The sequence below is a fragment of the Protomyctophum bolini genome, assembly GCF_963924005.1.
Source record: "Protomyctophum bolini genome assembly, chromosome: 14".
NCBI lineage: Eukaryota > Metazoa > Chordata > Actinopteri > Myctophiformes > Myctophidae > Protomyctophum > Protomyctophum bolini.
This window is the reverse complement of record NC_137875.1, coordinates 24,124,411-24,151,960: the sequence shown is the minus strand read 5'-3', so window position 1 is coordinate 24,151,960 and position 27,550 is coordinate 24,124,411. Positions and strand designations below refer to the sequence as shown.

The 27,550-nt window shown below is 40.6% G+C and overlaps 3 protein-coding genes and 1 long non-coding RNA gene across 4 annotated transcripts in view; 2 read left to right on the top strand and 2 right to left on the bottom strand.

Annotated features, from left to right (window-relative positions):
- Positions 1 to 13,187, bottom strand: part of mcph1 (microcephalin 1) — a 40,060-nt gene extending 26,873 nt beyond the window's left edge. The window contains exons 1-9 of the mRNA XM_080781745.1: positions 13,091 to 13,187; positions 11,400 to 11,475; positions 9,876 to 9,967; positions 6,863 to 6,981; positions 6,650 to 6,734; positions 4,765 to 4,870; positions 3,977 to 4,111; positions 3,749 to 3,829; positions 528 to 1,592 (exon numbers count right to left, since the gene is read on the bottom strand). Of these exons, the coding sequence (XP_080637871.1) occupies positions 528 to 1,592; positions 3,749 to 3,829; positions 3,977 to 4,111; positions 4,765 to 4,870; positions 6,650 to 6,734; positions 6,863 to 6,981; positions 9,876 to 9,967; positions 11,400 to 11,445 (1,729 nt within the window). The 5' untranslated portion in view covers positions 11,446 to 11,475; positions 13,091 to 13,187. The remainder of the gene's footprint in view (positions 1 to 527; positions 1,593 to 3,748; positions 3,830 to 3,976; positions 4,112 to 4,764; positions 4,871 to 6,649; positions 6,735 to 6,862; positions 6,982 to 9,875; positions 9,968 to 11,399; positions 11,476 to 13,090) is intronic.
- A 1,378-nt stretch (positions 13,188 to 14,565) lies between these two features.
- Positions 14,566 to 16,819, top strand: LOC308328816 (poly(ADP-ribose) glycohydrolase-like; the record flags this gene model as incomplete). The annotated part of the gene is made up of 2 exons (XM_080782924.1): positions 14,566 to 16,143; positions 16,655 to 16,819. The coding sequence occupies 2 exons, from the start codon at positions 14,566 to 14,568 to the stop codon at positions 16,817 to 16,819; spliced, it is 1,743 nt and encodes a 580-aa protein (XP_080639050.1).
- A 2,992-nt stretch (positions 16,820 to 19,811) lies between these two features.
- LOC308328815 (neuropeptide Y receptor type 4-like) lies at positions 19,812 to 21,339 on the bottom strand (the record flags this gene model as incomplete). The annotated part of the gene is made up of 2 exons (XM_080782923.1): positions 19,812 to 19,879; positions 19,992 to 21,339. 2 exons carry the CDS (start codon positions 21,337 to 21,339, stop codon positions 19,812 to 19,814), a joined length of 1,416 nt encoding a protein of 471 aa, XP_080639049.1.
- Positions 21,340 to 25,682: 4,343 nt separating this feature from the next.
- On the top strand, positions 25,683 to 27,393 carry LOC308328146. Its single transcript, XR_013965265.1, has 3 exons — positions 25,683 to 25,871; positions 26,236 to 26,462; positions 27,198 to 27,393. It is a non-coding gene; the product is annotated as an uncharacterized lncRNA (long non-coding RNA).
- Positions 27,394 to 27,550: the final 157 nt, after the last annotated feature.

Below are 27,550 nucleotides of genomic sequence, written 5' to 3'. Positions count from 1 at the left end.
AAATCTTAGTTAATACACAATACAAAAAAACCCAACTAATCTTATTTACAGCTCAAATATATAATGAGGTTCATTATGTTACGGGAAACAGAATTTAAAAATATTAAAAATATATTTCACATAAACTGAAATCAGTTAGGGTGCAATATCTATGGGGTAAGCCCATGTGGATAATTTCAGGACCAGCCAGACGTACTCTCAGCCCTACATTTCCTCAATTTAAGGTTGGGATTAGGGAAGAGGTTGGGGGAGGGGTAGAGTTGGGGTGTGAACATAGCTATGTTCCCATAATTTAAATAGAGTATTTACGGTTAGTAAAGCTATACGGTTAGTAAAGCTAGTCACATTTAATTCGATTGTTCAATCTCAATAAAATAAAAATCACAGTTGCCAACCAAAGATATAAGTAATAGTTGACTTTTGCATCAAGATTATACTTAGCAAACACTCAAGTCTCAAGTCATCAATTTCCAATTGGCACATTATAATTCATGTTCTTTCCTACGTAATTTCCCCAGACTACTTACATTCCCTGGTTTGAGAACAGACTTTGACATCGGATTGCTTCTGCTGGCCAAATGATGCACCAGCCATTATTGAACAGAAATCTTCATTTGGTTGTGTAGATAATCTTCTTCTCCGTTTGACAGATTGTGCAACTGTCACAGAATCTACAGTGGTACCATGACTGTCCGCTTGGATCTCTTGGTGAGGACGCTTTTGGGTTACACCTTTAGTCCCATGGCAGGACGTTTTGGTACTTTTATCCAGTTTCTTTTTTTCAGGCACTGAGGTTTCTGAATCTCTTTTCTTTTTGCAAGATCCTAGCAAAATTGTGTGCGGTGTACGGTGGTGGCTAGCGACAGAGAAATAGTCTTCAAATACGTCGTCATCCGGATCAACTGAACTTGAGGGAATACTAGGATTTGTTTTTGCTTTAGTGGAAGAAAGTAACAAAGAAAATGAGTGTCTGGGTTTGTTAGTTGCTTGCTGATCCACTTTTGATGGTTGCGACACAATTCCTTTAATTTGTTCTTGATTGACAACAGCATTACCAGAGATGGATGGGACTGAAGTGCAAATCAATGAACTCAAATCGTTATTTTCTATAGGCGATTGCATGGTTTTATAATTTTCTGGAATAGGGCTAGAAAATGATAGGCGTGTTTGCCTTGTTCTTCCACCCCATTTACTGCCTTCACTGACATCTGGGCAAGGGATTTTTGGGGACATTTTTTTCGGAAATGGATCACTTTTGGTTGAAGTCCTTTTTGGCTTTTTGCTTTGTTTAAGACTTTTATCTGAGGGTGTCAAACATGCCATTGACTTGTGTTTTGGGACATCACTACAAGGTGACAGCCAAGGCTTCTGCATGTCTTTCTGTTTTGGGACATCACTATCTGGGAACATCCAGGACTTTTCAGAGTACTTCTGTTTTGGGACATCACTACAAGACTCTTTTCCAAGGGGTGGATTGTGATCACAATGGTCACCATCACTGTGTAGCCTTTTCTCTTCGGACCGATATCTCTCAGAAGAATGAGCGAGTTTAGTAGCAGCAGAAGCGCTGGATTCTTCATCAGATTGCTCTTCTGTATAAACAACAAAATATATGGTTTAAAAAAAATCAATAGCATCTTTAGAGAAAACATCTCTTAACTGATTATAGCAAATAGGCAGCTGCCAAGTCTAGATCAGACCGTTACTAAATGTACCTTGCACATCTACTCTATTTTATGTAATGTCACTGAGCAGTATGGGTGGGAGTGGGAGGGATTTCTTTTCCTCTTATTTGTTCTCTCTTCTTTTGTCTTTTTGTTTTTCATAACACAAAGAATGTACATTGTACAAATTCTATAACATTGTGTGGCCTTCATTTTATTTAAGTACCCTGCACCTATATAACTGTATACTACTATACTGGTCCTGAATCAAGATAATTGGACTGTGGGCTAGGTGGGACTACACACCAAATCAGTCATCCTATCCACGCACATTCGGAGAGACGCTCTGTCTCTCCTCTGTCATGGCATGCTGTTGTTTTTTTATTTCTGTGGCTTCCAAAGAACTGACAGATGACAGCCAAGTAGTGTGGGTTCTGGCAGATTTAAGCAGTTGGCCTGATTCAAAACGAATTGGATACTGTGCAGGGTGTCATCCCCACACATACTGAAAAAGAGAGCCTCTTTCATGACAGTGCATACAGTACATCTGCTTTGGCTTGTATCATCTTGTCACTCTCTGATGTGTTTGAACCAGTGATGTGTGGGCCAACGCCGGTGCCGTGTGGCAAATATAACTAATCTACAAGCTCACAACGTGTCGCATTATGGACTTTTAACTCGACTCTCGTTTACGTATGATTAAGTAAAGCTACATTTTAATTTGAACCTTCAATTTTTACATTCGGTTATTGTTTATTTCGTAATATTCTTTCGAATTTTCAGCACTACAGAAGACTCACTGTAATTAACGGTAGAGTAAGTGATTTCACTCAAAAAACCTTATAGGTTTCGTTTTTGGCTGTGGGACCTAAGCCTTCGTCCAATCAGGATAGAGTCAAAAACGAAACCTAAGGTTTTTTGACCCCCAGGGGTTAACTGGGGACAGGGAGGAACTCCTTATATGGTCAGCACACTCTATAGTAGAGGATTATCACAACAAAACAAAAAAATAAGTGATATTTGAATTAAGTGAAATCACTTACTCTACTTTTAATGTTGTTTAATGTTCTATTGTACACAATTATAAAAAGGACTGAAAAAACGAATAGTCTATCTTAAAACCGAACCTGTATCCCCCTCTCATAAAAGTGGATGAAGGGGAAGGTTTTCTTTTGACCGCAGCCTCTTTGTTCATATGCTTATGGACAATGAATAAATATGACTGATCGATGCAATCTCAGTGATTATTTGTAGGCTAAACAAAGAGAGACATCATCAGACATGAGTAGCATAGCCTAATATGGCCCTACATCCACTGACCAACTTCTGTTTTCAGCTGTTCGAGAAGCCATATGAAATGTAGCCTATATTTATTTGGTTATTTCATTGTGTTAAACAATCACAGCGGAACGACAATCACAGGGCACGATCGTTGATCATTTCATTAATAAGCAGGCTACTGTTGACTGTAGCCTACTAAAATATGACTTGGAAACAGATGGCAATCATGGCATTGAACATGAACGTTAGAGCTGCGATGCTCCCGAAGGGCCCATAGTGTGAGTAGGCCTAACAATCGTAACATTTTGAACGAAATGCTACAGAGATAAATTCTTTGGAAAATGGCCCAGTCCCCTCTCTCTCGAAAGCAATTGAATGGACTGGACTTGCTGGGTGTTGAAAAGCAGGTCGGTAGACTATGTTTCGTGTTTTGCGGGTCGTCGATTCATATAGTTTTGCGGGACGGGTTGGGCTCCCGGGGCGGGTGGGTTATAAAAAAAACCTGACCCACACATCACTAGCTTGAACCATCTGCCTGTATCAGAGTGTCAGAGGAACCCAAGCCAGAGAGGTGGCTGGCAACACAGACTTGCTACAACCTGAAAGTGAAGATGTCAGCTGGAAAAAATGCAAAGCCTTTGCTTTCCCAAAATGCTGTTCACCAATTAAAATGAAGAAATCAAGTTTTTAGAAGAGAATTGGAATTAGAAGGTAACAGCAACAAGTGAAGGACTGTGAACAGAACTCACTTGTTTTCAACACTAGTACCAATGTCCAGAAACAATGCCATCATCAGTTCTTACCAAGTAACTGTAAGAAGGTTGGTGTACCACCAAGAGAAGGCTGCGGTCCAGATGACGAGCCAGATTCTACCATCTGTGAGGCTGAAAAGTATAAAATGCATCATACTGATAATGAGGCATGTCACACAGGTTTTAGTTCTAACTGTTGTACAATTGTAGCACAAATGCAATAACCTCACTGCCAAAGGTTAACATGGATTTTAGCTAGTAAATTCTGGTTGATCATACCTGTGGGTGAGAGGTTTTCCCTTTGTGCTTTCATTTCTCTCAACCTTTCTTCCATAGTCTCTGACCTTTTCAGTAAGGGGCTGTAGACTATTCCATGTTCATGATCAATAATATATGGAGACACATCTTCAGGCACTGAGGGGAAAATAAATCATGAAATGAATACAGAACGGTGCAGTACTCCATGGATTTAAATGATGCAAACAAATGTAGGGTGTAAAAGAGAGCTACCCAAAGGGTAGCTGGGCGATGGTGAAGCCGTTTTGTTGATTGCAATTGCATTATTGCGAAACTTGAAAAGGCAGCCAAGTGTGCAGATTTCAAACAATACACAGGCGGCAAAAAAAAGTTACTAAAAACAGTCACAGCTAAATATTTGAGGGATGAAAGACTGCTGCTCAGATCAATGTTGCTCACAGCAGGTTACCAACGTTTCGACTAACACATTGCCTTCTTCAGGGTTTGTTTGCTGAAATACATACGATAGCACGACGTGAGCAAGCAATGAACAGTGGCTTGCTCGCTCTCGTCACGCTAACGGATGTATTCAGAGGAAAAGGCACTTTTGATGAAACTAAGCAGTAATTTTATGTGATCTCCCTGCAACAGGTCCTGACAGCTGATGGAACGTTTTGCTCAACACAGTACACTCATGTAGCAAAATGTTTTATCTGCAACAATTTATCTGGAACAGTTTGGTACCATCGTGATTGGGCCTTATCTTCAAACTGCAACAGTTTGGTCTCATTATGAATCTTAGATGTGAAAAGGCCCTACTCGTCTCTTACCAAAAGGCGGTTTTGGCATTAGGCCTTTAATCATCTTGTCGAGCTTCTTTTTCATGCGCTTGTCACTATCAGGGGTTCTTTCCTCTCCTGGTTGCATGCAACGATGCTACAAGACACAAAAGGAACAATTATGAATAACCAGGTGAAAATAAAATACATATTCCTTATGCCCATGACTGCTTAGCCATGCACGAGCTCTACCTTGGGAGAGAGAGAAAGAGAGAGAGTGTTTGGAGAGACTGCATGCAATGTGCGTGCGAGAGAGAGCGAAAGTGTGTGTGTGTGTGTGTGTGTGTGTGTGTGTGTGCGTGCGTGTGTGTTTGGAGAGAGCGTGCGACGTGCGTGCGTGGGAGAGAGAGAGAGTGTGTGTGTGTGTGTGTGTGTGAGAGAATATGAAATATTTTTATAGTTTCACAAGATATTATTACTCAAAATGTTAATGTAACATCCGTTTACACCTTTATTTAATTCCTATTTATATTCAATATTTATTTCTACATGCATTGTTTTATCTTGATTGTCTCGTTCCACTTTTGCTTTGGCAATGTATTTTCTCATGCCAGGCAATAAAGCAAATTTGATTTGATTTGAGAGAAAACCTTTAGCTGAGAGAGATGAAGCAGGAGCCAGGGACCCCATATAAAATGTTGTTGCAGATTCAACTTTTCAATAGATTTCATAGATAGCTTGCCCACTCTGTTTTGGTGCCTAGCTTTCCCTAGTGCCCAGTCTGCCCTCCTTTCCCTAGTGCCCACTCTGTTTTGGTGACTACCTTTCCCTGCATGGTGCCCAGTCTGCCCATGCACCTTTCCCTAGTGCCCACTCTGTTTTGGTACCTACCTTTCCCTGCATGGTGCCCAGTCTGCCCATGCACCTTTCCCTAATGCCCACTCTGTTTTGGTGCCTACCTTTCCCTGCATGGTGCCCAGTCTGCCCATGCACCTTTCCCTAGTGCCCACTCTGTTTTTGTGCCCACGACAGTGTTGTGTTGGATTCATGTTCAGAATTTTTAGACGCCCACTTAGTCGCAGCATGAGGCATCGTTTGTGAACTTGTAGATCTGCTATTTTCGACTAATGTTACCCTCAGAATAGGGACAACAAATTGTCTTAGTTTTGCAGTACGATCTATAGGACTGAAACCCTGGCTGCCTGGCTCTCCAAGGCCCATGTACTGCTGAGAGGAAGACGTTTGTGTTGTATTTTATAAGGCTCTGGTTGAGGCAGATATTCCTCTGGAGAAAGCCCTCAAGCTGGCCCCTGGCTATCTGGCTGGCAGGCAGGCTGACTGGCTGACTGATTGGCTATATAACTAACTGGCTATATACGTAACTGACTGGCTAACTGACTGGCTGGCTGGCTGGCTGACTGGCGGAAAGCCGCTGGCTGGCTATATGTATGTTCATGTTGGAACCATTGTAATTTAATTTCACATTTGTGATTTGTACTAAAGAATGTTCATGAAGGAGTGAATTATTATTGAATAGAAATGTTGAAGATTTAACTAATAGATCTTAATTACTTTGTTGTGGTACTTTAAGGTTTATTTAGCATATTATTTAGAGTTATTTTTGCTCTAAACACATTGATTATAGTCCTGGATAACTGTCTAAAACCTTAGAAGAAAAAAGAAAAAGAATCCCGCAGATTTTCCTCCGGAGTCACCGCAGAAAAAAACCTGCAGATTCCGTTTGGCCTTACTGAGTGATTACTGACAACAATGATACATACGACCTATAGGAGAGGTCGACAACCTGACAAGGAAAACGGCCATTACAGTCTAATTTGTCTGGTTGGTTAATAACACATTCTGTGGTGTCATAAACTGAGAATACATATTTATTACATATTACTACTACTTTAAATCCGACATAGTTAGTACTTACTTTCTTTTTGTTGAGCACGGTCTTGATGTCATCATTTAAGGCTGGGTATAACTCTTCATCCACATGTTCACCATCATCTTTACATCTGAAAATAATTTCCCCCAAAACATTAGAAAGTATTATTTAATGGGCATAATCAAGGATGCAAAAATTTAAATCACACAACACAAAAAATAACTGTTTAGTTGAAAAAATCTAAACCAGACAGATTACCTGGCAACCCACAGGACTGAAACAAGCCTGACACCGCTTTTTTTTGCTTTAGTCCATGTAGCGTGATGTCCATTCTTGAAGACTACATGGGTAACTTTCTTATTGAATGACTTGGTTACCTGAGAAATTTAAAGACAAAGTATATTATTGGCAACAGGGGCAGCAGTGGCTCAGGGGTAGAGTGGCCAGTAGAACAGCCAGTTATAGAGTGTTTGACACTCAGATACCACAAGATTTCAACATTTTTAGGAGTAGTGCCGACTGGTTTTGAAGGTAGGAAAAAGGTATACCTCCTCCAGATATTGTTAACAACGGCCAAGAAGACTATGAAAATAAATTGGCTAGGAAAACACCCTCCAACCCACGAACAATGGCTGAATAAAGTAAAATAAATTAGAAATTACTTATTTGGTGAGGCTACAAAATGAAAAATGTATTAAGAAATGGACGCCCTTCGTATGCAACTATGCATCGAACATTAACCTTACTATGCCCAGCAAGTCAGGACCTGGACGAATTGACATCTCGATTGGGGCCAGATCAAGTGAAACCAAGACTAGTCAGATCTGGCCCAGAATATCACCATAACATAAATTCTGCCCACTAAGAGAGAGTCCGTTCGAGGGCAGATCAACTTAAGTCATATCATAACTAGTCAGATCTGACCCAGAATACGCTACATTATTTCAGCTGGTGAAGACGGCCTTGGAAATTACGTAAAGTTCATCCCTATAATGGGCTGTGATTTGGCCTAGTCCTGAATGTCACCGAAGGATGTCATCATAACGTCATCATGACGTCATTCGGCTTGCTGGGGCAAGATGTATTTCTTCAAAGAGATTATGAATGTTAATGTGATTGTACAATATGTGGGTACTGTAGATGCGCATTGTGTGACAGTGTCTATAAAAATATGTATGGTACGTTCTGTAACTCGCATCAAACCACCCGAGTAACCACATTATACCACTAATCACTCAGAAATTACATATATAGACATATGAGCATATGACGTGATGAATATATGTACCAATGCCAGGGTATAATTGGTTATCGATGGGGACATAACGATGACATGTTTCAGTGTCGGGTGGACTACTACCACTGCCATAACAGGCATAAGTAATCATTACCATACTTCAAAATACCAAAAGCAAGGTACGTAGCAAATAGCTAAAACTAATAATTCAATATTGCAAACGTTCCTTCACATAGAGGCTGAGATTTGAACGTTTGTAGCGGTCTACAGTACTTGCACGCTCTGCTTGCGCACTAAATGGCCTACGTGTATGCAACAAGCAAGTAGGCACTCGACAGAGTGCAGTTCTAGTTACTTGCGCAAGCAGAGCGAGCAAGTAATAATTTCCCCGGTCTCTTCAACGTGACAGCCGTCAACCACTTTTCTGTGTAAGCAAATCTGTGCCTGGTTTGCTGGGACCAGATTACACAGATGACCATTTCTCTTACGTCACAGATTTGCATACACAAAAAAATGGTTGACGGCTGTCACTTTTTGGCACCAAATAACCACAGTATACTGCTAATCAAATTACAACTACATACTCTATATAGTATATGTATATGTACACGTATGTATACCAGAGTACGTGGTGTGTATATGTATGACCAGCTCTCAATGATGATCTCTTACGTCATCATTGAGAGCTAGTCATACATATACACACCATGTACTCTGGTCCCAGCTCTCAACGATGACGTGAGAAAAATGGTCATCTGTGTAATCTGGTCCCAGCAAAACAGGCACAGATTTGCATACACAAAAAAATGGTTGACGGCTGTCACTTTTTGGCACCAAGTAACCACAGTATACTGCTAATCAAATTACAACTACATTACTCTATATAGTATGCTTAGTTACACCTAATGATTATACATTTCAAACGTTCTTTCACAGAGATACTGAGATGTGACAGTTTACAGCGGTCGAAAGTACTTGCGCGCTCTGCTTGCGCACTAGTTGGCCATTTATGGCCTACTAGTGTGCAACAAGCAAGTATGCACTCGGCAGAGTGCAGTTCTAGTTATTATTATTGTCCTTAGTATAATTATTTGTGATTATTACTTTTTCAAATGTGTTACTTTAATGTTGCTGCCGTTTCCTTGGGGAGACAATGTGAATTTTGTATTGAGAACATATTGATGCTATGCTGTGCTTGTGTATAAAATGTAATTTTTACCCCGGCAAAGACAATAAAAATAAGTTGCAAAAAAAAGAACAGCCAGTTGTGAACCGTGAGGATCCCAGGCTCTCCCAGAGTTAGTGTTGAAGTGTCCTTGAGCAAGACTCTGGACACCGATTTGTGCAGATTGCACTTGCATGGTGTGAATGTAATGCACAATCTATGTTAAGCGCTTTGGATAAAACTACCACCATTGGATATAAATGCACCATGTATTACTCTTCAGGATGGAAAAAGAACCTGTGTTCCAATGGATTCACTGTAAATATTATTTAGACAAGCTCTTGTTAATACTTTTTATTGGTTATTTATTTATAAAACCGACTGACTTAAACACTTTCAACCTGGCGTCCCCGGTTTTACCATGTATGTCATTATAGACAAACGTCTTACAAAGAAAAATAAGAAAGAAACATAGCAGATTGTGACATGTTGGGAGCTTGTAAGATCGGCCATTCTTTTATGCAAAACACAGCCGTACGACAAAGCATTTGACACAGACTTATAGCATGTTATGAAGACAGCACTATAATTGCATTGTATGTAGTCATAGCACGTCATAGTACATATGTATAGCATAGTAGTTTATATGTATAGTTTCATTATATAGATATTCCACTGCTACTTTCTTAGCTTATGCATGTTTCATGATAAATGTTTTGTAAATATGTGATGTATTCCCATGCTTTTGTTGTTCTTGCTTAATGTAAGTCGCTCTGGATTAAGAGCGTCTGCTAAATGCCTAAATTGTAAAGTATAAAATAAGACTAAACATAGTATCCATGTTCTGCACTACATGTGTATGGACTCACCTGGGCTCCCATTTCTTGCAACTGCTGGATGAATGACTTTGAATAGTTGTCGGTTTTGTCCAACGACCAGACATCAACATATGCGACCACATCTGTTGACAGAAGAAAAAAAATAGATGTATGTGTATGTGTATGTGTATCGTAGTTCATCAGGGTTCAAGTTCATCCCGGACCATTGAGACAGCTATGAGTGTGCAGCCTTTTTCTTATTTTTATGATACGTAGCTTGCGGAGTTAGTTCAGTCAGATATACTTGAGGGGTTTCATCTCATGCTCAAGGGCGCATTCATATACTCAAGGGGTTAATATGCTGCATTACTATGTGGGTGTATTCAGTGTGTGCAAGAGCCACATGTCATTCGCTGATGTGGTAGTCAGCTGACCAATTGGGCAGCCTATACTTGAGCTCACTAGACTGCATGCTCTTCCTGCCTTCCTTCTGCTTATCCCCCTTTTTGAAACCAGTCCCTTGACTCTTGCTCTCAGGAGGTTCCCTCGTCAAGAAGTACCTGGAAGTGCCCCTCCAGCTGAATCAAGTTCCCTTGATTAGGGTGCTGGGTATAAAAAACAATTTGGAAATGCACTCGCCCTCCTTGAGCAGAACCAGGAAACAGACACCATTCGTTGCCATGGTTACAATCATTCCATTGTGTTACCTGTTATTTTGTTTGTACAGTTATATTGCATTGCATCGTGTATATGTTTGTGTGACATATGTGATTTCATTAATATGGACATTTAATAGGAATTATAGCATGATTGTCAAAAAGGACATTTCATATACATCCATGGTGTTTGTAAATCATTGTGTTAAAAGGTGTTTGTGTGGTACTTCAATTTATAGTTTTTCATGGTGAGGTAAATAAAGAGCCATTGTCAACATCAGTTGGAGCGTTGTCTATTCTGCATCAGATGAAGATTGTTTAGGAGCAGTTTCTTTATCATTTATTTGTGTTGGTACTTACATTTGTAGGTCGCGGTTTCCATGCGGACACAGAGCAGGGCTGCACAAGGCAATCGAGTCTAGATCGGCATAGACTCGCTCTTGAGGGCTTTATAAGCCACTTCCACTCAAGGCTGCTTGGTTTCGGACGGCACTTAATATGGCGCAGCCTCGCGTGAACACGCATACCAAGTGTGTAGGGCGAGTGGCGAGGAGGCGGTTTAAAAAAAGGGCCTATGGTTCCTGGTTGCTGTTATGTGATGTTTGCTCCCACGACCACCCCAGCACCACTTGTTGTTTAAATGTTATTTATGTTCCCCATGGGGGTGTTGTGTTGTATATCTATCTCCCTGCTCTTAATGTTTAATGATGGTGTTTAATTGTGCCGAGCAGGGAGAAAAATGCAGCAGAGCTGAACGCCAAGATAAATTATTATATGCACACTCTCATTCTATAATAAATATTGGTTAAATCTATTCGTGAGTTGTCTGACTGAACTATGTTTACTGCCCAAGGCCATTAGCACCTCACCAATACTGGTGTGCGCCCTTCTCCCCGTTTGTCTCCCAGACCATTATTACCTTTGAGAAAATCTGGACACCTACTGGCACTGCCTGTAGTCATCATTACTGGCCTCGAACAAACGAATACATGAACCTGTAATCACCATTCATACCACACACAGACGTATTAATAACAACACACATTTATATAGTTCTTTTCAAAGACACTAGCTCCTCGCCACTCGCCCTACACACTTGGTTTGGTCATAGATATATAAATAATAGACAGCACTGGATGGGAGGGGAATCCTGGTGCCGTCTCTATTATTTATATCTATGCTCAAACCGAGTGGAAGTGTGTAGGGCGAGTGGCGATTGGCTAGTTTAAAAAAGGGCCTACAGCCAGGCGTTGGAGCCTTGGAGGCTAGGCTAGCGCCCTTCAAAAACTAAAACTAAACCATCATATATACCCACTATAATAAATATATATGCAATACAATTATATACATTCTGTATGTTATTTGACGAGTGGGAATCTTACAACATAAACAGCCGGTGGATGTAAAATAAAGTTACATATCATATGTATATGTGTATATATATATATCATAATAATTCAATGTGTGACTGTTATATGCTAAAGCCTGGTTTACTAGAGCAGTTAGTGGAACTTACTTGGAAGTAATGTGCATTATGTGAGTGAGTCTGCTAGAGATAAGTCGAGAAGGAGTGCATCCGTCACGTGGATCAGGCTGCAAAGTGCAAATATAATGTTAAGGTGCATGTCTGCAACTATTCTTAGACAAGACTAAAGGGTCAAGGTTTATTTGTCACTAATACTACTCATACAGGTACAAGCAGCAAAATCAAGTATGGTATGCGATAGTGTGCAACAGAGAAACAGTAATAAAGCTACGATGGATACGATAAGATAAGAAAAAGGCTAGTGAAGAATTACTATAGCAGAAAGCAATACCATTACATACATGCAGGAGGTATTTGTCGACATAACAGTAAAATGGAGTCCAAGACAAACGTAGATCTAATCTGGACCTAATCATTATTAAAAAAAAGTTCCATTTTAAGATGTTGACACACTGACTTTTCTACAACGTTTCGGTCTTGCGACCTTCCTATCTCAGGGACCCCCATATATCGTAAAATCAAAGTAAATTTTACTCTGAGAGTGTACACTGTACACAAAGTTAAGCACTGTACAGTGTGATCATTATAAACAGTTATGCCCGTGACGTTAGTTAGTTGGTTGGTTAGTTATTATTAGCTTATAGTATACAGATTTATTTGATTGTATAGTAGTCGAATCAAGGAAGAACAACATGAGACGGTGACTGCTTGATTAAGTTAATTTAGGACCTTCTAGTTAATTTCGTTTTATTAAACACATTTCTTCCATATGTAGCCCATGTTTTGTAATGGCATCATGATGCTATTATGCCCATGGATATACAGAGTGAATTTAACAATTATACATTTATATAATACCTTTTATATCATCACCAACATGAATTTATGTTTGTTATTTACAGCTAGGAGTAGTGGGGCGAGGTGGAAAAGGGGCGACCGTGCACCTGTTACCTTATGAAAGAGTTGGAAACGTTGTTGTGGCTAGCTGCTTAGCTACTATAGGCTATATTACTTCCGTAAATCCGTATTAATAATGAGATTATACCTTAGAGTATATCCACATATGATGAGTGTAAACAACATTTTATAGATCCGCTAAACGATCAGAAAATACTTTTACTTACGCAGTTACTTGGTTGAGTTGGTTGAATTTACTGTTGAATTTAACATTTCTCTCCCGCCTGCAGTTTATCGAACATTGTGTGTGGAAGGTAAGGAAATGATTGGCAGACTGGTAAGTGACATCACTTCCCCTTTAGCAGTGGGCGTGATTTGGGGTAGCTCGTCTACATTACAGTCTATGGTACACATACAGTAGGTATATGACGTAAATTCTCCATTCATTGTGGAATTTAATGTCCCGAACCCTGATATTATTGTTGTATTGCATTGCATTGTATTTCTGTTAGTTTGTCCTGTTTTGTTTCTTGTCTGTTCTTGTTGTCTGTGCTGTTTTTTCTACCTGAATTGTTTGTATTATGTGGATCAAGGTAAATCAGCTAGGGATTGAAAGTTAGTGTACCATTAACAACCTAGATAAGGCACATTTTCAAGATTTCAGTAGCATGCATGTGATGTGTCAACCTGGGGGGGCAGCGGACTGACCTCATGCTTCACATGATTACGGCATGTTTTTGTGAGGGTACCTACCCTAGGGCAGTGGTTCCCAAAGTGGGGTCCGGGGACCCCCAGGGGTACCTGAGGGAGTTCCAGGGGGGACCCATCTATTTTGTTCATGTTCATAAAGTGCTAAAGTGTTTAAAGCAGTGGTTCCCAAACTTTTTCATGTCAAGGACCCCCAAATTGACACTACTTAGCCTGTGGACCCCCATTTGAAAAGATATGCCAGGGACCCCCATAAGAGAAGACGTCTACATTTAGACGTCTACATTTAGACGTCTACATTTAGACGTACACATTTAGACGGATACATTTAGACGTATACATTTAGACGTCTACATTTAGAGTGCCTTCCCACCCAGTGTCTCCCCAGTGCCTCCTCAGTGCCTGCCCAGTGTCCCCCAGTGTCCCCCAAGTGTCTCCAATAGCAATACAAGAGCAATAATACAAATCAATCTTAATGTATTAATCTTATTAATTAATTAATCAAATTAATTAATTAATCAAAATTGCGGCCTGTGCCCAGCACCATGCCAAAGCTTTTTCCTGCAGGAAACACTGCTTGTGGTTGTAAATATATTGTTATCCATGTTGCGAGGATGAGGGGGTACCTGGAAAAATATCTACCCCAAAAGGGGTACCTGGTCCAAAAAAGTTTGGGAACACCTGCCCTAGGGGACACGGGGAGAACATGCAAACTCCACACAGAAAGGCCCTTTTGCCAACCCCGCCTCAGGTATGAGCACTGATGACGCGGATGAGGGAACACGCCCCCAGCGGGAATCGAACCCAGGACCTTCTAGCTGTGAGGCGACAGCACTATACCGACTGTGCCACCGTGACCCTGCAGAGGGATCACCATTGAAATGCATAACTCGATAAATTATGGACAAGGCTGGTTACGTCACAACACGTCAATAATGGTCTCTATATAGTGCCCTCCCAAACTCAGCTTGCAGATCCTCAACAAGTATACAACATGGTCTTCCCCACTGCGATGCAAAAAGTGCCGGTATGTGCCCCATTTCTTCCTCGGCTGAGGGATGTTCTTGGCCAGCACACAGTCATGATAAGGACAGACCTTCTTCAAAATGGTAAAGATCCTGTTCCATATCCTAGCATGTTTCAGGATGTCTGGGATGATGATAATATACAAATGCCCTGTTCAGAGAAGAGCCTGATGTCAGTGTTAAATGAGGAAACAGGAGACCTGAAGCGTCAGAGCCGATGGCAATTTATCAGGAAAATGTTGACAGTGAGATTTACAAGTTCGCTAATGGTGAAGAATGCAATAACGAAATACAATCCCACAAATGCCATGAAGAAATGGGACTTCACAGCATGGGATTTGTACTGTAACAATGTCCTGCAACCGGATGCTGCAGATCACCTAATGGGCGTGTTGCTGCCAAACATGGTGAAATTAGCACTGAGAGTCCCTGAGCTGTGTACCAAGCCCATTCCTTTCCTTAAGAAAGGGATGAACTACTCCATCACCATGTCTCAGGAGCAGGTGGCGTGCTTGCTGGCCAATGCCTTCTTTTGCACCTTCCCCAGTCGCAGCTTCGGAAGGGGTGAGTACGCCACCTACCCAGACATCAACTTCTTCAAGGTGTTTGAAGGGGGCTCTCCAAAGAAGATTGAGAAGCTCAAGGCCCTGATGTGCTATTTCAAAAGTGTCACTGAGAACATGCCTACTGGTCTAATAACATTCCAAAGAAAAACTTTAGATAGCCCTCCCAACTGGAAACGCTCAAACAATTTGTTTTCAAAGCTGCACATTTCTTGTAAAGGGACCATAGAGGACGGCGGCCACGGAATGCTCCAGGTGGATTTTGCCAACAAGTTTGTGGGAGGGGGAGTGTTGGGTTCCGGGCTGGTTCAGGAGGAGATCCGTTTCCTGATCAACCCTGAGCTCATCTTGTCCCGCCTCTTCACCGAGACCCTGGACCACGATGAGTGCCTCATCATCACAGGTACGCAGCAGTACAGTAAATACACAGGCTTTGCAGATAGTTTTGAATGCGTCGGCAGCCACGATGACACAACTCTACGAGATAGCTGGCAGAGAAGATGCACAGAAATTGTGGCCATTGATGCACTGCAGTTCCACAGCTTCATGGAACAATTTCACCTAACCAGGATCACCAGAGAGCTTAATAAGGCATACTGTGGCTTTGCCCGCCCTGGGGTAAGTAATCTCCCACCTGTGGCCACGGGGAGCTGGGGCTGTGGAGTCTTTGGGGGGGACGCCCGACTTAAAGCTGTGCTCCAGATCTTAGCAGCTTCTGAGGCAGGACGAGATTTAGCCTATTTCACCTTTGGTGACAGCAAGCTCATGACAGACATCCACAGCATGCACACGTTCATTGCGGAGAGGAACATCACGATTGGGGAGGTGTTTGATCTCCTGGACAAGTACTACACCGCTGTATGTGCATATTGTCACAGCAGGTGCCCTGTCAGCCTCTACACCTTTATCTACCAGGAGTGCAGCCCCTCCCTTAGACGGGGGCTCGGCGAGACACCGCGCTCGCCATTCTGCACCGGACGTGCTGTCTATCATCCCTAGTCTGGGGCGAACATGGCAAAAATAGTATCTGCAAGCTCACAACGCATCGCTTTGGAGAGGCGGATGGAAGGGGAGACAGGGAGAGAGGGAGAGAGATGGACAGAGAGAGCCTATTTCACCCATGCAATAACCTGGCTAATGCTGGTTACTGAGACTTGAACCCGCTTATCGTCTTGAAAACAAAATGATTAAAGGTCTGTTGACGAAAGTAAATGGACACGGATACATGCAGACAACACACACAAGACAGACTCTTCTAGATAAGAATAAAAGTGGAACCTCAGACTCCAGTAAGACTACAAGATACATGAAACAAAATGTATGTATGTATGTATGTATGTATACATTAATTGTTACATTTTCAACTGGCACCTGAATTCCTGTTTTAATTGAATTTGTTGTAAAGTATTTCAATTTTATATAAACCGATATGGCAGGATGCACCGCAGAAGGTGACACATAGAAATCAACTTATTTTAAAGATTTTGTTCGGCAGGAAAAAGCAACTATCAAAGAAATGGAAACGCACGTGGGTGACTGCAAGATGACTTCTGAGAACACCACAGTCAAGGAGGTATCAGAGTTGGAGAATATGCGAAGGAGGAAGAGGAGAAAATGCTGGAGGAGGAGCAGAAGAGAACTGCAAGGCTTGGAGAGGTGAGACAATCCAAATTAATCCAAATGAATGAAATTGAGGTAGATGGTGAAGGTTGCTCAGAGGGAGGAGAAAGCTATAGACTTCTGAGAACACCACAGTCAAGGAGGTATCAGAGTTGGAGAATATGCGATGGAGGAAGAGGAGAAAATGCTGGAGGAGGAGCAGAAGAGAACTGCAAGGCTTGGAGAGGTGAGACAATCGAAATGAATCCAAATGAATGAAATTGAGGTAGATGGTGAAGGTTGCTCAGAGGGAGGAGAAAGCTATAGACCATATTCACATGGTGTGTTGGCATTCTGCATTGAAAAAGCAGGGCAGCAACAATTTCATTAATTTAATGGCTTGATGGCCGTGAATGTGAATATGGTCTATATACAGTATATGCTTAAGATAAGATAATGGACGTGAAATTTGTTTTGCTGAACCACAAGTGTTGTGTAGCATGTTTAGACAGATGCTAGGTTTTATGTTTACCTGATATCCAAAAGAAATGACACGGGTTCATGGCATTTAAGGATTTCACATAAATTGTAGGAAAGCTATTGCTCACAGTTTTTGGGGAACGTTCTTCACGGTGTCGACATGGCTGAGCTCATCTTTTATGTTTTTCTTTTCTATGATCAAGAACGGCGGGAAGCGCCCTTTATGTTTTTCTTTTCTATTTTGTTTTATTTTTTTGTTTTTATACTGGTTTATACATACTGTACTGTATATACGGTGTATGTATATACTGTGTATACGGTTGTATGTGTGTGTGTGTGTGTGTGTGTGTGTGTGTGTGTGTGTGTGTGTGTGTGTGTGTGTGTGTGTGTGTGTGTGTGTGTGTGTGTATATATAGGCCTATATATGCACAGTATAACAGTTTTTCTTTACTTTTTTCTTTATTTATTTGTTTAATTTATTTTGTTATTTTTTTACCACCCCCACTGTTGACCTGGGGAGACCATCCACCGATTCACAATTTCCCACACAGTGGCCAGCTCTTTTTTCTGAATGTCCTAGTTATCATAGCATTCTTTTTGATGATTGATTGATTGATTGATTGATTGATTGATTAGCAGTAGCACAGGAAAGTATAGTTCAATAGGTCTGCTAAGAGGATTTAAAACCCAAGAAAGCCAATGACTTGGTGACAGCTTTCACTATTGGAATTGCATTACGGAACGTACTGTACTCATTGTTAAATTGAGGCACCAGCCCCTCCAATCCACAGCTTTCCGAAATTATGTCATAGGCCAGCCAAGTCTATGGACTTTTAATGTTTGTTTAAGGTACATTATGATGTAATTCGAGCCAGCCAAGTCTAAGGTAAATTATGATATAATTCGTGCCAGCTAAGTCTATGGACTTTAATTTTTGTTTAGGGTCAATTATGATGTTAATTGTGCCAGCCAAGTCTATGGACTTTAATGTTTGTTTAGGGTAGTTATGATGTAATTTTATGCCAGCCAAGTTTATGGACTTTAAATGTTTATTTAGGGCATACAATGACAACATGAGACATCATCTCGCTGATACGCATATTGTAATACATTTATTTCATTTTTCACCAACATGAGAGCATCAACATGCCTCAAAACCTCAAAACCTCATTGTGCAACATGGATAATAGCCTACACACAGACATCATAGAACCCAATATTTCAAGATTTTGTTACATTTTTCAAAACAAAAAAACTAAATATGGATAATTAATTGCATTCTCCAGGTAATTACTTTCTCATCACAGTAAAGACTGTTTTTCTGTCCACAAAACAAGTCCAGAACCAAACACATCCACAGACCACAGCCAATTTAGAAACACATTAATGTTGCTTTAAAGTGTGAGTTATAGTGTACTGTGTACAGTATGTAAAATGAAAATGTATCTAATTAGCCTACAGCAGAAAGCATACAATTAAAGGCCATTTATTCACAATGTCAACTTCACATTTGTCTTCCGACTGTTAATGTTTTCCTGCCATGTAACATAATTGAAAGTCAATTGAATTGTCTTAGAAAGCATTGTGTAAACATATTAGAATTAAATTGAACAAGCTGGATTCCTTCCCCACTGTCTCTAAACATTTTATTCATTGAGTTTCATTGACAGCCATTGACATTTTTTGTCTTCAATGAAGAAATTGTTACACTAAATTCACAATAACATCATAGATATAAAATTAACAATGAAATACAACATACAAAAAACATGCCTAATTTAAGGCAATATTCTTACAATATTTGCCATCACATATTTATACAGAATATAACTTGTCATTAAAGTGTTGATTAAAACAAACTGCCACTGCGGTCACAGATATGTTTTGTAATAATTTAGAGGGTAACCTTTCAATGTAGGCTACTGCATTGACATTTATTAGAAACCCCATTATAAACGTCACTCAACTAAATATAATATTTCTTTAAAGTCAAAGCTATATAATACAACTAATATTTCAGAGTACACTTCTGACACAAACTTCATATACATTCTACATAATCAAAGCTAAACCAATTTTAGGCCTACAATTGGGACACACAGAAAAATAAAATGGTGCCTTTATCCAAAGTGCAAACTACATTCACACAGGAAATCATGCAAGGCTTGTTGGGAGCAGTAGGATTTTTTGTCTGTTGCTCAAAGACACTTGGACAACTATCCACAATCCACAATCTTATCCACAATCTCTGAATGCTATAGAGTCTGGAACGACATCTCCCGAAATACGAGCAAGGAAGCTGGCATTTCCGTTCATGAAAATATATTTTTAAATAACTTTACTTTTTTTTATCAACTTCTGCTTAGCAGCAAGTTATATATGCTTAGATGATTTCGATTTACATTAGGATAAATTCACGCAACTGTAGACAAAACGGAAGTGGGGAGGAGGCTTCACTTCCACTTCATCGCTTGCTCATCAGAGCTTCCGTTCTACAGACTGTATGATGGAAGTCGGAAGCATTTGAAAATTGCTGGAGGCAACAGATCCGGCCATGTGAGACTACTTGGACATTAACTCAGGGGATTGAACTGGGAAGTGGGAACCTTCCGTTTCCCAAGTGGCTGCTCCACCTCTGCCACTGCCCATGTGTACAAATGGAACAAATGTGTTCCATTTGTACACTCTCTGAGTTAAATGAACACTCAGGATTGTACAGCGCATTTGTGCATATCACACAGAGTAGCTCCTACAATTGACGCGCAAGGAGCTGCCTCGGGACATCTCGGTGTGCACGGTGGACAAGTGGAAATGGTCGTGCTCTTCCTCCAGCGTTGGCCTACAGCGACACTGAAGCAGCGCTTCTCTGACCTCCGGGCGGAAATTGGAGTTGAGGAAGCCATAGACGACGGGGTTGATGCAGGTGGAGGACATGGCCAGCAGGTGGCAGAGGGAAAACAGCAGGTTGTGGTGGCAGACGGGCAGGGCCTCCTGGTTCCAGTCTGCCACCGCATTGAAGATGGTGAGTGGCAGCCAGCAGACGGCAAAGGCCGTAATCAGGGCGACCAGCATGATGTTGATTCGCCGACTTTGAATCATGTGCTGGCTCTCCGGGATTCTGGCACGATCCAGCATGTCTTTGCGGTGCCGCAGGCGGACGAACACCCGGATGTAACAGAACAGCACCAGCAGAAGTGGGCCACAGTACTGGAACAGCAGGAGCCACATGGTGTAAGCCAGCTTCTGTTGCTGCGATGGCCACTGCTCCAGACATGCTTCCAGATGGGCAGACGTGGGGGCATGATAAAACACAGTGCGGTCTGAATTAGAAACCACAGATGAATTAGAATACACGCCAGGCTGTATCAGTGATGTGTTGGGATGAGGCTGGGGGTAGGGAGATGGCGGGCGATGTGCTTGGAACTTTGGCTGCAGGGGAATGTCAGCATAGGGCTTGTCTGTAAGCAGATGAACAACTAGGAATGGCACGGAAGTGAAGCAAGCAAGCATCCAGATGAGAACGACGCACATATAAGCTTGTGGAACGCTGGGTTTCCACCCAGAAGGATTGATGATCAACTGGTGTCTTTCCAGAGCAATGAATAGCAGAGACAACACAGATACACTCACAGACACACACTGGATGAATGGAACCAGTCTGCACAGTACTGACCCAAACACCCAGTGGTCCATTAGTGTGTAAACAACAGTGGATGGGAGGCAACAGACACATATGACGATGTCAGAGATTGACAGATTACAGATAAAGACGCTGGTAACATTGGCCCTCTCCCTGCTATGGACTATGATGTGGATGAGGCAGATGTTTCCCATCAGCCCCAGAACCATTGTAATGCAATAACAAACCACTACAGACACTGCTAGGACAGGTGACATATGGCACCAGTCATCATCTTCCACCGGCACAAAGGGGTCAGTGAGGGAGGGAGTCTTGTTTCCAGTCCACTCTTCCCCCTGCGCCGACTGGCCGCTGGTTCTGCCCACCTCCCATGGAAGAGGAGGTTGAAAGGTTTTGTTGAAGGGGACAGGCAGCATGGGGCCAAATGCAAGAGACTGGTTTGTACTCCCTCTCCAGGACATCACAGCAAGACTACAATGCCACTAGGATCAAACCACCTATCCAAGCCGGCTGGCGATATCCATCTGAGTGAGGGGGAAAGAGAGGTGCAGTGGTAGAAAAAGTACGCAAATGTTTTTCTTGAGTATCAATACTGCAATTTAAAATGTAATACTTTATTACATGTAAAAGTCCAGAATTCAAAATGTAATTGAGTAAAAGTACAAAAGTATTGGCATATAAATGTACTTAAAGTAACTAAAGTAAAAGTACTCATTAAGCAGAATGTCTCATTTAAAAAAATATATAAAAATCTTTTCAGGTAGTGGAGTAAACGTACAATATTTGCCTTAAGTACAGTACTTAAGCAAATGTACTTAGTTACTAGTTTACACCACTGGAGAGATGGGGGGACGGGGGTTGCAAAGAGACAGACAGAAGGGGAGGCAGGGGTAATATAACTGCATGGCCCCCAGCTATGGCCATAGGAGGCGATAATGCATGCATGCGAGAATGAGAGAATATAGGACTGAATGAGAGAGTCACAGCAGGTGCAAATGCAATTGACAAATAATTATTATAATTCCATAGATGAAATGTAGCTTCACGCTGATGATGAATACAAAATACAAATGAGTGGGCTTTTCAAAATCAGCTCAATCATTTGCTGATGTTGGTTTGTCATAATGTGTATTAATCAATCAACAGTTGTTTGTCATACTATATTCTGATTTTAAAAGATCATCTCCATTTATGCATTTAAATGATTATGGCCTTTCTCGTCTCAAAAGTCTTTATTCTCTGAAAAGTGCAACATCTTGTCCAAGATTACAGAATAAGGAGGAATGGCTATTGCCAGACTAATAAAATGGTCCCAGCCTTGTTTCCTTTCAGTGCAGAGGCATGCTGTGAAAATCTGCAATCTGGAGAAAATCACCCTGTTTACACATTCTACATCAGATCTAACAGTGTGTAAAGTGCAGAATAAAGAAATAAATGTAAATCTATATACAACGTCCATAGTGGAACACCCGTGTGAAGTGAGGGGCGCTTCTATCATCTTACAACATCGAGGAGGGAATTCGGTATAGGAGCAGCTATAAATGTTACTTTATTCAATGGTCATCTAATCCATGTCTATTCACTTATAAGAACAATTCTTTTTTCAAGATAGAAACTTGTGAAATAATGATGATGTAAAACAAACAAACATTAAATTCTCTTTATTGTTAATGGATTTAATGTTTGTGTTAGTGACTAAACAAACTTAATTTCTCATCATTTTCGTTTTTAAAACAAACATTGACCTAAAAACAAACATTAAACCTGTAGGCCCTCAAAAAACTAGCAGAGCAATGTAGAAATACTCTATACAACTAAAGTCCTGTATTCAAACTTACTCAAAGTACTTACTCAAAATGTACAGAATGTACCCTTATCCCATTTTCTAAATGTGTCAAAATCTTAATCTACAAGCTTGTAGACCTACTATTTTTTTGAATGTATATTTTGTAATAATATTCTAAATATGCAAAATAACCAATAAGGTGTCATGGAGTACAATATAGTAGCCTACAATATTTGCCTCTGATATGTGGTGTAGAAATACATTATAGTATTAGTATAAAACATTTCATGAAATCCTCAATTAAAGTAAAAGCACCTCAAATGTGTACTTAAGTACAGTACCAGTACATAGTACTTAGTTACTTTCCACTAAAACAACCTCTGCAGCAGAAGGACAGCATGACCTGTTATTCAGTCTCACTCATGTCTTTCTAGCTTTCATTTCATATCAGCCAGTCAAGAGTTCTCGGTGACGTGCCAACAAATATAATGGTCTTCTGTGCCTGGTTAATGGTCAAATGTGTGAAAGACATTTCTCTAATGAGATGACATCTGCTGATTCTGTGTTCTGAAAAGCAACTTATTAACAGCTGAATATATGTCTCAGTCATGATTCATCTGCTCGGATGGCTATAGAAAAGGTCTATATTATATTACATTAGCCCACGTAATGGGCTAATACGGCAGATGATATAGAAACCAATGACTTCTTTAGAATTATTTAAGAAAGAAGTCCCATAACTCACCATAGAAAAAGAGCGGTGAATCAGACTCCAGAATCTATGTATGTCAGGAAATTAAACAGACAGAGTGAGAGACATTAAAAACACTGTTTTACCTGTGTGTGTGTGTGTGTGTGTGTGTGTGTGTGTGTGTGTGTGTGTGTGTGTGTGTGCAGGGCCGGCCCTAAGCAGTTAGGGCAGCCCTAACTGCCGCCCTGGGCAATCTGCCGCCCTAGGCCATGGCCTATGTGGCCACCTGTGTGTGTGTGTGTGTGTGTGTGTGTGTGTGTGTGTGTGTGTGTGTGTGTGTGTGTGTGTGTGTGCAGGGCCGGCCCTAAGCAGTTAGGGCAGCCCTAACTGCCGCCCTGGGCAATCTGCCGCCCTAGGCCATGGCCTATGTGGCCACCTGTGTGTGTGTGTGTGTGTGTGTGTGTGTGTGTGTGTGTGTGTGTGTGTGTGTGTGTGTGTGTGTGTGTGTGTGTGTGTGTGTGCGTAGTACATGCACTTTTATGTACTCATTGTACTGTATATAGCATTGGTTCTCAAAGTGGGGACTGGGGACCCCCAGAGGTCCTTGGGGGGGTTATGGTGTCCACAGCAAAATTATTAGTTATGGTGTGTTTAAAAATAGCAGATCTACAAGCTCACAACGCATCATGATGCGATGCGTTTTGAACTTGTAGATCTGCTGTAAAAAAATTACATTTTAATAACACAAACCTTGTATGGAGTCTCTGAAACAAAATATTTTCAGCAGCCAAATACGTACATTTCATTTGGGGGTCAAGGGTCCTTTACATTTTCATGTAAAGGACCCCCAAGAACCACTGGTATACAGTATGTAGGATGGAAATCTGACCTGCTTTCAGCTACCCAAACGTGTTGTTTTCACATACCTCACACTTTTAAAGACTGTGTGATATTAGGCTATTTGCCAGTAATGGTGAAAATGAATGTTCCACAGCTATTCACCAACACTTTTCAGCATTTCAGCTTTACTAAATTCTAAATAGTATTGAATATCATACATTGTTTGAATGTATGAAAAATATTTGTGAATGTAGCCTATATGAAAGATATTAATGTGCAAATACATTCAAAATAATAATAGGCTACTAGCCTACTCATAATAACAATAATTATCTTCAACAACTGCTCAACCTACAAGTGAACAGATTCAGATTTGACAGATTCAGCATTTAATTCATTAGAGATTTTTTTAAATGAGAAATGTATACTGATTGTCCACAACAAAGACCATTTTGACTGATAAATAGTTCAATTGCACAGCACTCACCTGGTAGATTTGTGGGGAAATGGTGACAAAGGATGACAAGATGACTGACAATGTGAGTGAATCCAGAGTGAGTGGTCCAGAGAGCAAAACGACACACAAGCCTGAAGCCAGGGCGTTTGTATGAGAGAATAGAAGCACCTTGAACATGTCTGTTAATGGCTTGTAGGAGCCTTTGATGTCCCCAAATTACTCGCTCTACTGACACCCAGTGGTGAAACTATTGAACTATACCTTGTAAATAAAATAAAAATTAGATAAGAAAATATGTATTGAAGCCCATGTGGAAATGCACCTGTGTCATAGCAGCAACAGCATAAGCATGAAACACAGGACAGGTACAGGTAAGGGTATAGTGATATGAATAAAAATAAGAATACGATTTAAAAATAAATAGACTTGTCTGACATTCACACTAGACATGTGTATGTTCTAACTGAATAAACATTTGTACATTTTAGACTATAGATTAACTATAAATGCACAATCAGACAACTGTGAATATGACACGAGGCTACTATATCCATATGAGAAGCACTTTGTAGGCCTATAAAGACACTGGAACGAGGAATAAATGCAAACTCAATTCAAAATATTTGGTTTTATTTTGGTTTTTCCTGTATTAGAAAGATCTATTTCGGATAAGATATAACATCAACAGACTGTAGCAATGTGTGACCACATGGGTTCAGATAAAGAAAAGTAGGAAACCCCTTTGTGTTTTCTGATTTAATCACCATGTTGGCAGAACACAGACTGAGTAATAATAATCCACAACCAGCTCACAGTTGGGGGCGAATATACCAAGAGATATGTATCATTGTAAAATAAACCGCTTTAGGTGGATGTGTACACACTGAAGAACAGAGAACACAGAATGGAGGTTTGTTTGAAAAAGATTATGATTATGAAAACACTACATATAGGCTCAGAGCCGACGAGTTCTGATGATCCTCATGGGGGCTCCCCGATTGGTGTCAATCACTGATCATGAGTAGTCAGCACCTGGTGACAATCACTGATTGGGGCGAGGCACTGAAAACAGGAAGTGTTTGTCCAGTATGAGAGCAGCAGCAGTGGAGAACACAGCATGGAGAGAAGCAGAACAAACTGAAAGACTTTTCATGAACTGAACTGCAAACATTGGAGCTGGGAAGACCGAAACCTCAAGCCATCAAGGGGAATGCCACTGGTGTGTTAATTGTTACTGCATTGAAGTTTATTTTGTTGCTTAAATTTATTATAAAAGTTATTTATGTTTTGTGCTGCTAGGCCAAATTTAACTGCTATAATTAGCTATAAGTTTGATTTAAGTTGCATATAGGCTTGCTAAGTTGATGTGATGATCTTGAATTGAATTATGGAAGAAATATGAGTTAAAACAACCTGTTTATTTAGATTACCCAAGTGACTAGTGATTCAGTCATGTAGGTTACATTAGTAACTATGGTTATTCGAGTGAAATGAGTGAATTTCAGTTATTGTTTTTGTTTAAGTATGACCTTACATAGATAATGACAGCTTGTATTTGTTTTTTGTCTTTTTCTCTGTTTAAGGTTTTCAACCTAATGCCTAAATACCTAATACCTAACCAACAACTGTACTTACCTGTACCACAATTTCAAGTAAAAACAAACAAAAGAGGAAAGAAGTTGTCTTTTTGAGTTGACCACAGTTCCCCCTGTCGGCTAAGCCGTTTTTCAAGTTTGGGCAAAAAGGTTTCTGAAGAAAATCCCGAATAACTTGACAGTCATCATCAATCACCATCGACAAACGACTACAAGTGAGTAAACAACAAGACGCCCAAGTCCCAAAGTGTGAGCACGTTAAACCGTATATCTCTGGTGATAAAAGAAAGAAAGGCATATTGGCCCTACATTCAAGTTGAAATCTTTACTCTGATACGGACACAAGTATTGAAATTGGATCGATTGGAAGGATCTAACCATGGATGTGTCACGCTATTGAAGCTAATGAAATGAGCGATACCATACGGATGAATGAACGCGCAGAGCGCGACATTTAATGTGGATTGGAATGAATTGATGTCGCTATTAAGCAAGCTTTGTGCAACGCTAAGTTTGGATCTGGAAAATAAGCACTGCTGTTGTATTCTAAATACGGACGTCACGTTTTACTGATGTCTGTAAATGAAGCGGATGAATTAGGCTACTCCAGTATGAAAGAGGCCTGTCCGTGTGTTTGCTAATACAAAAACAGCTTAATTGATATAAGCATCAAAGCAATATTTTAAGTACTTTTTATTAGCAAGTGCATTCCATAGCGCTGGACCACACATGGACATCATAAACCTGCGACGGGAACAGTTCCTATGTAGTAAAAGATTATATGAAAGAAATAAAATATTTAACTGGTTTATATTTTGCAATTTTAGTTATAGATGGCAAGTATAATGTTAAGGAATATTTGTCTTATTAGCCAGAGATCCTTTTAAAATGTTTCTATTACTGTGAGTGATATGGTCAGCTTCTGATGTCTTTCTTTCTTTCTAATGTAGATGGAGATGACCGTAGATGCTGCTAGAACACTGAACCTGGTCTCCTGTGTGAACCACCCCATCCTGACAGCTAAGATGTCCATGTGGACATTATGAGTGTTTGTATAGAGAGAAGCATGGCTGAAGAGCTTTGCATATCAGTCGTTTCTTGCTGCTGCCAAAGTCAAATTGTGATATCTGTGGTGTTTAGTTCATGGCCGCTTATGAGATGTAGATGACTGGTGGAATAGCCTTGTGATACATACTGGGTGTGCTCTTTGGTCGTTCACAAAACTGTACAAAAAACTGCACAAAATGCCACAAACTCACTAAAAGCTCCACAAAAATCACACAAATCAAGGGATGTCCGACAG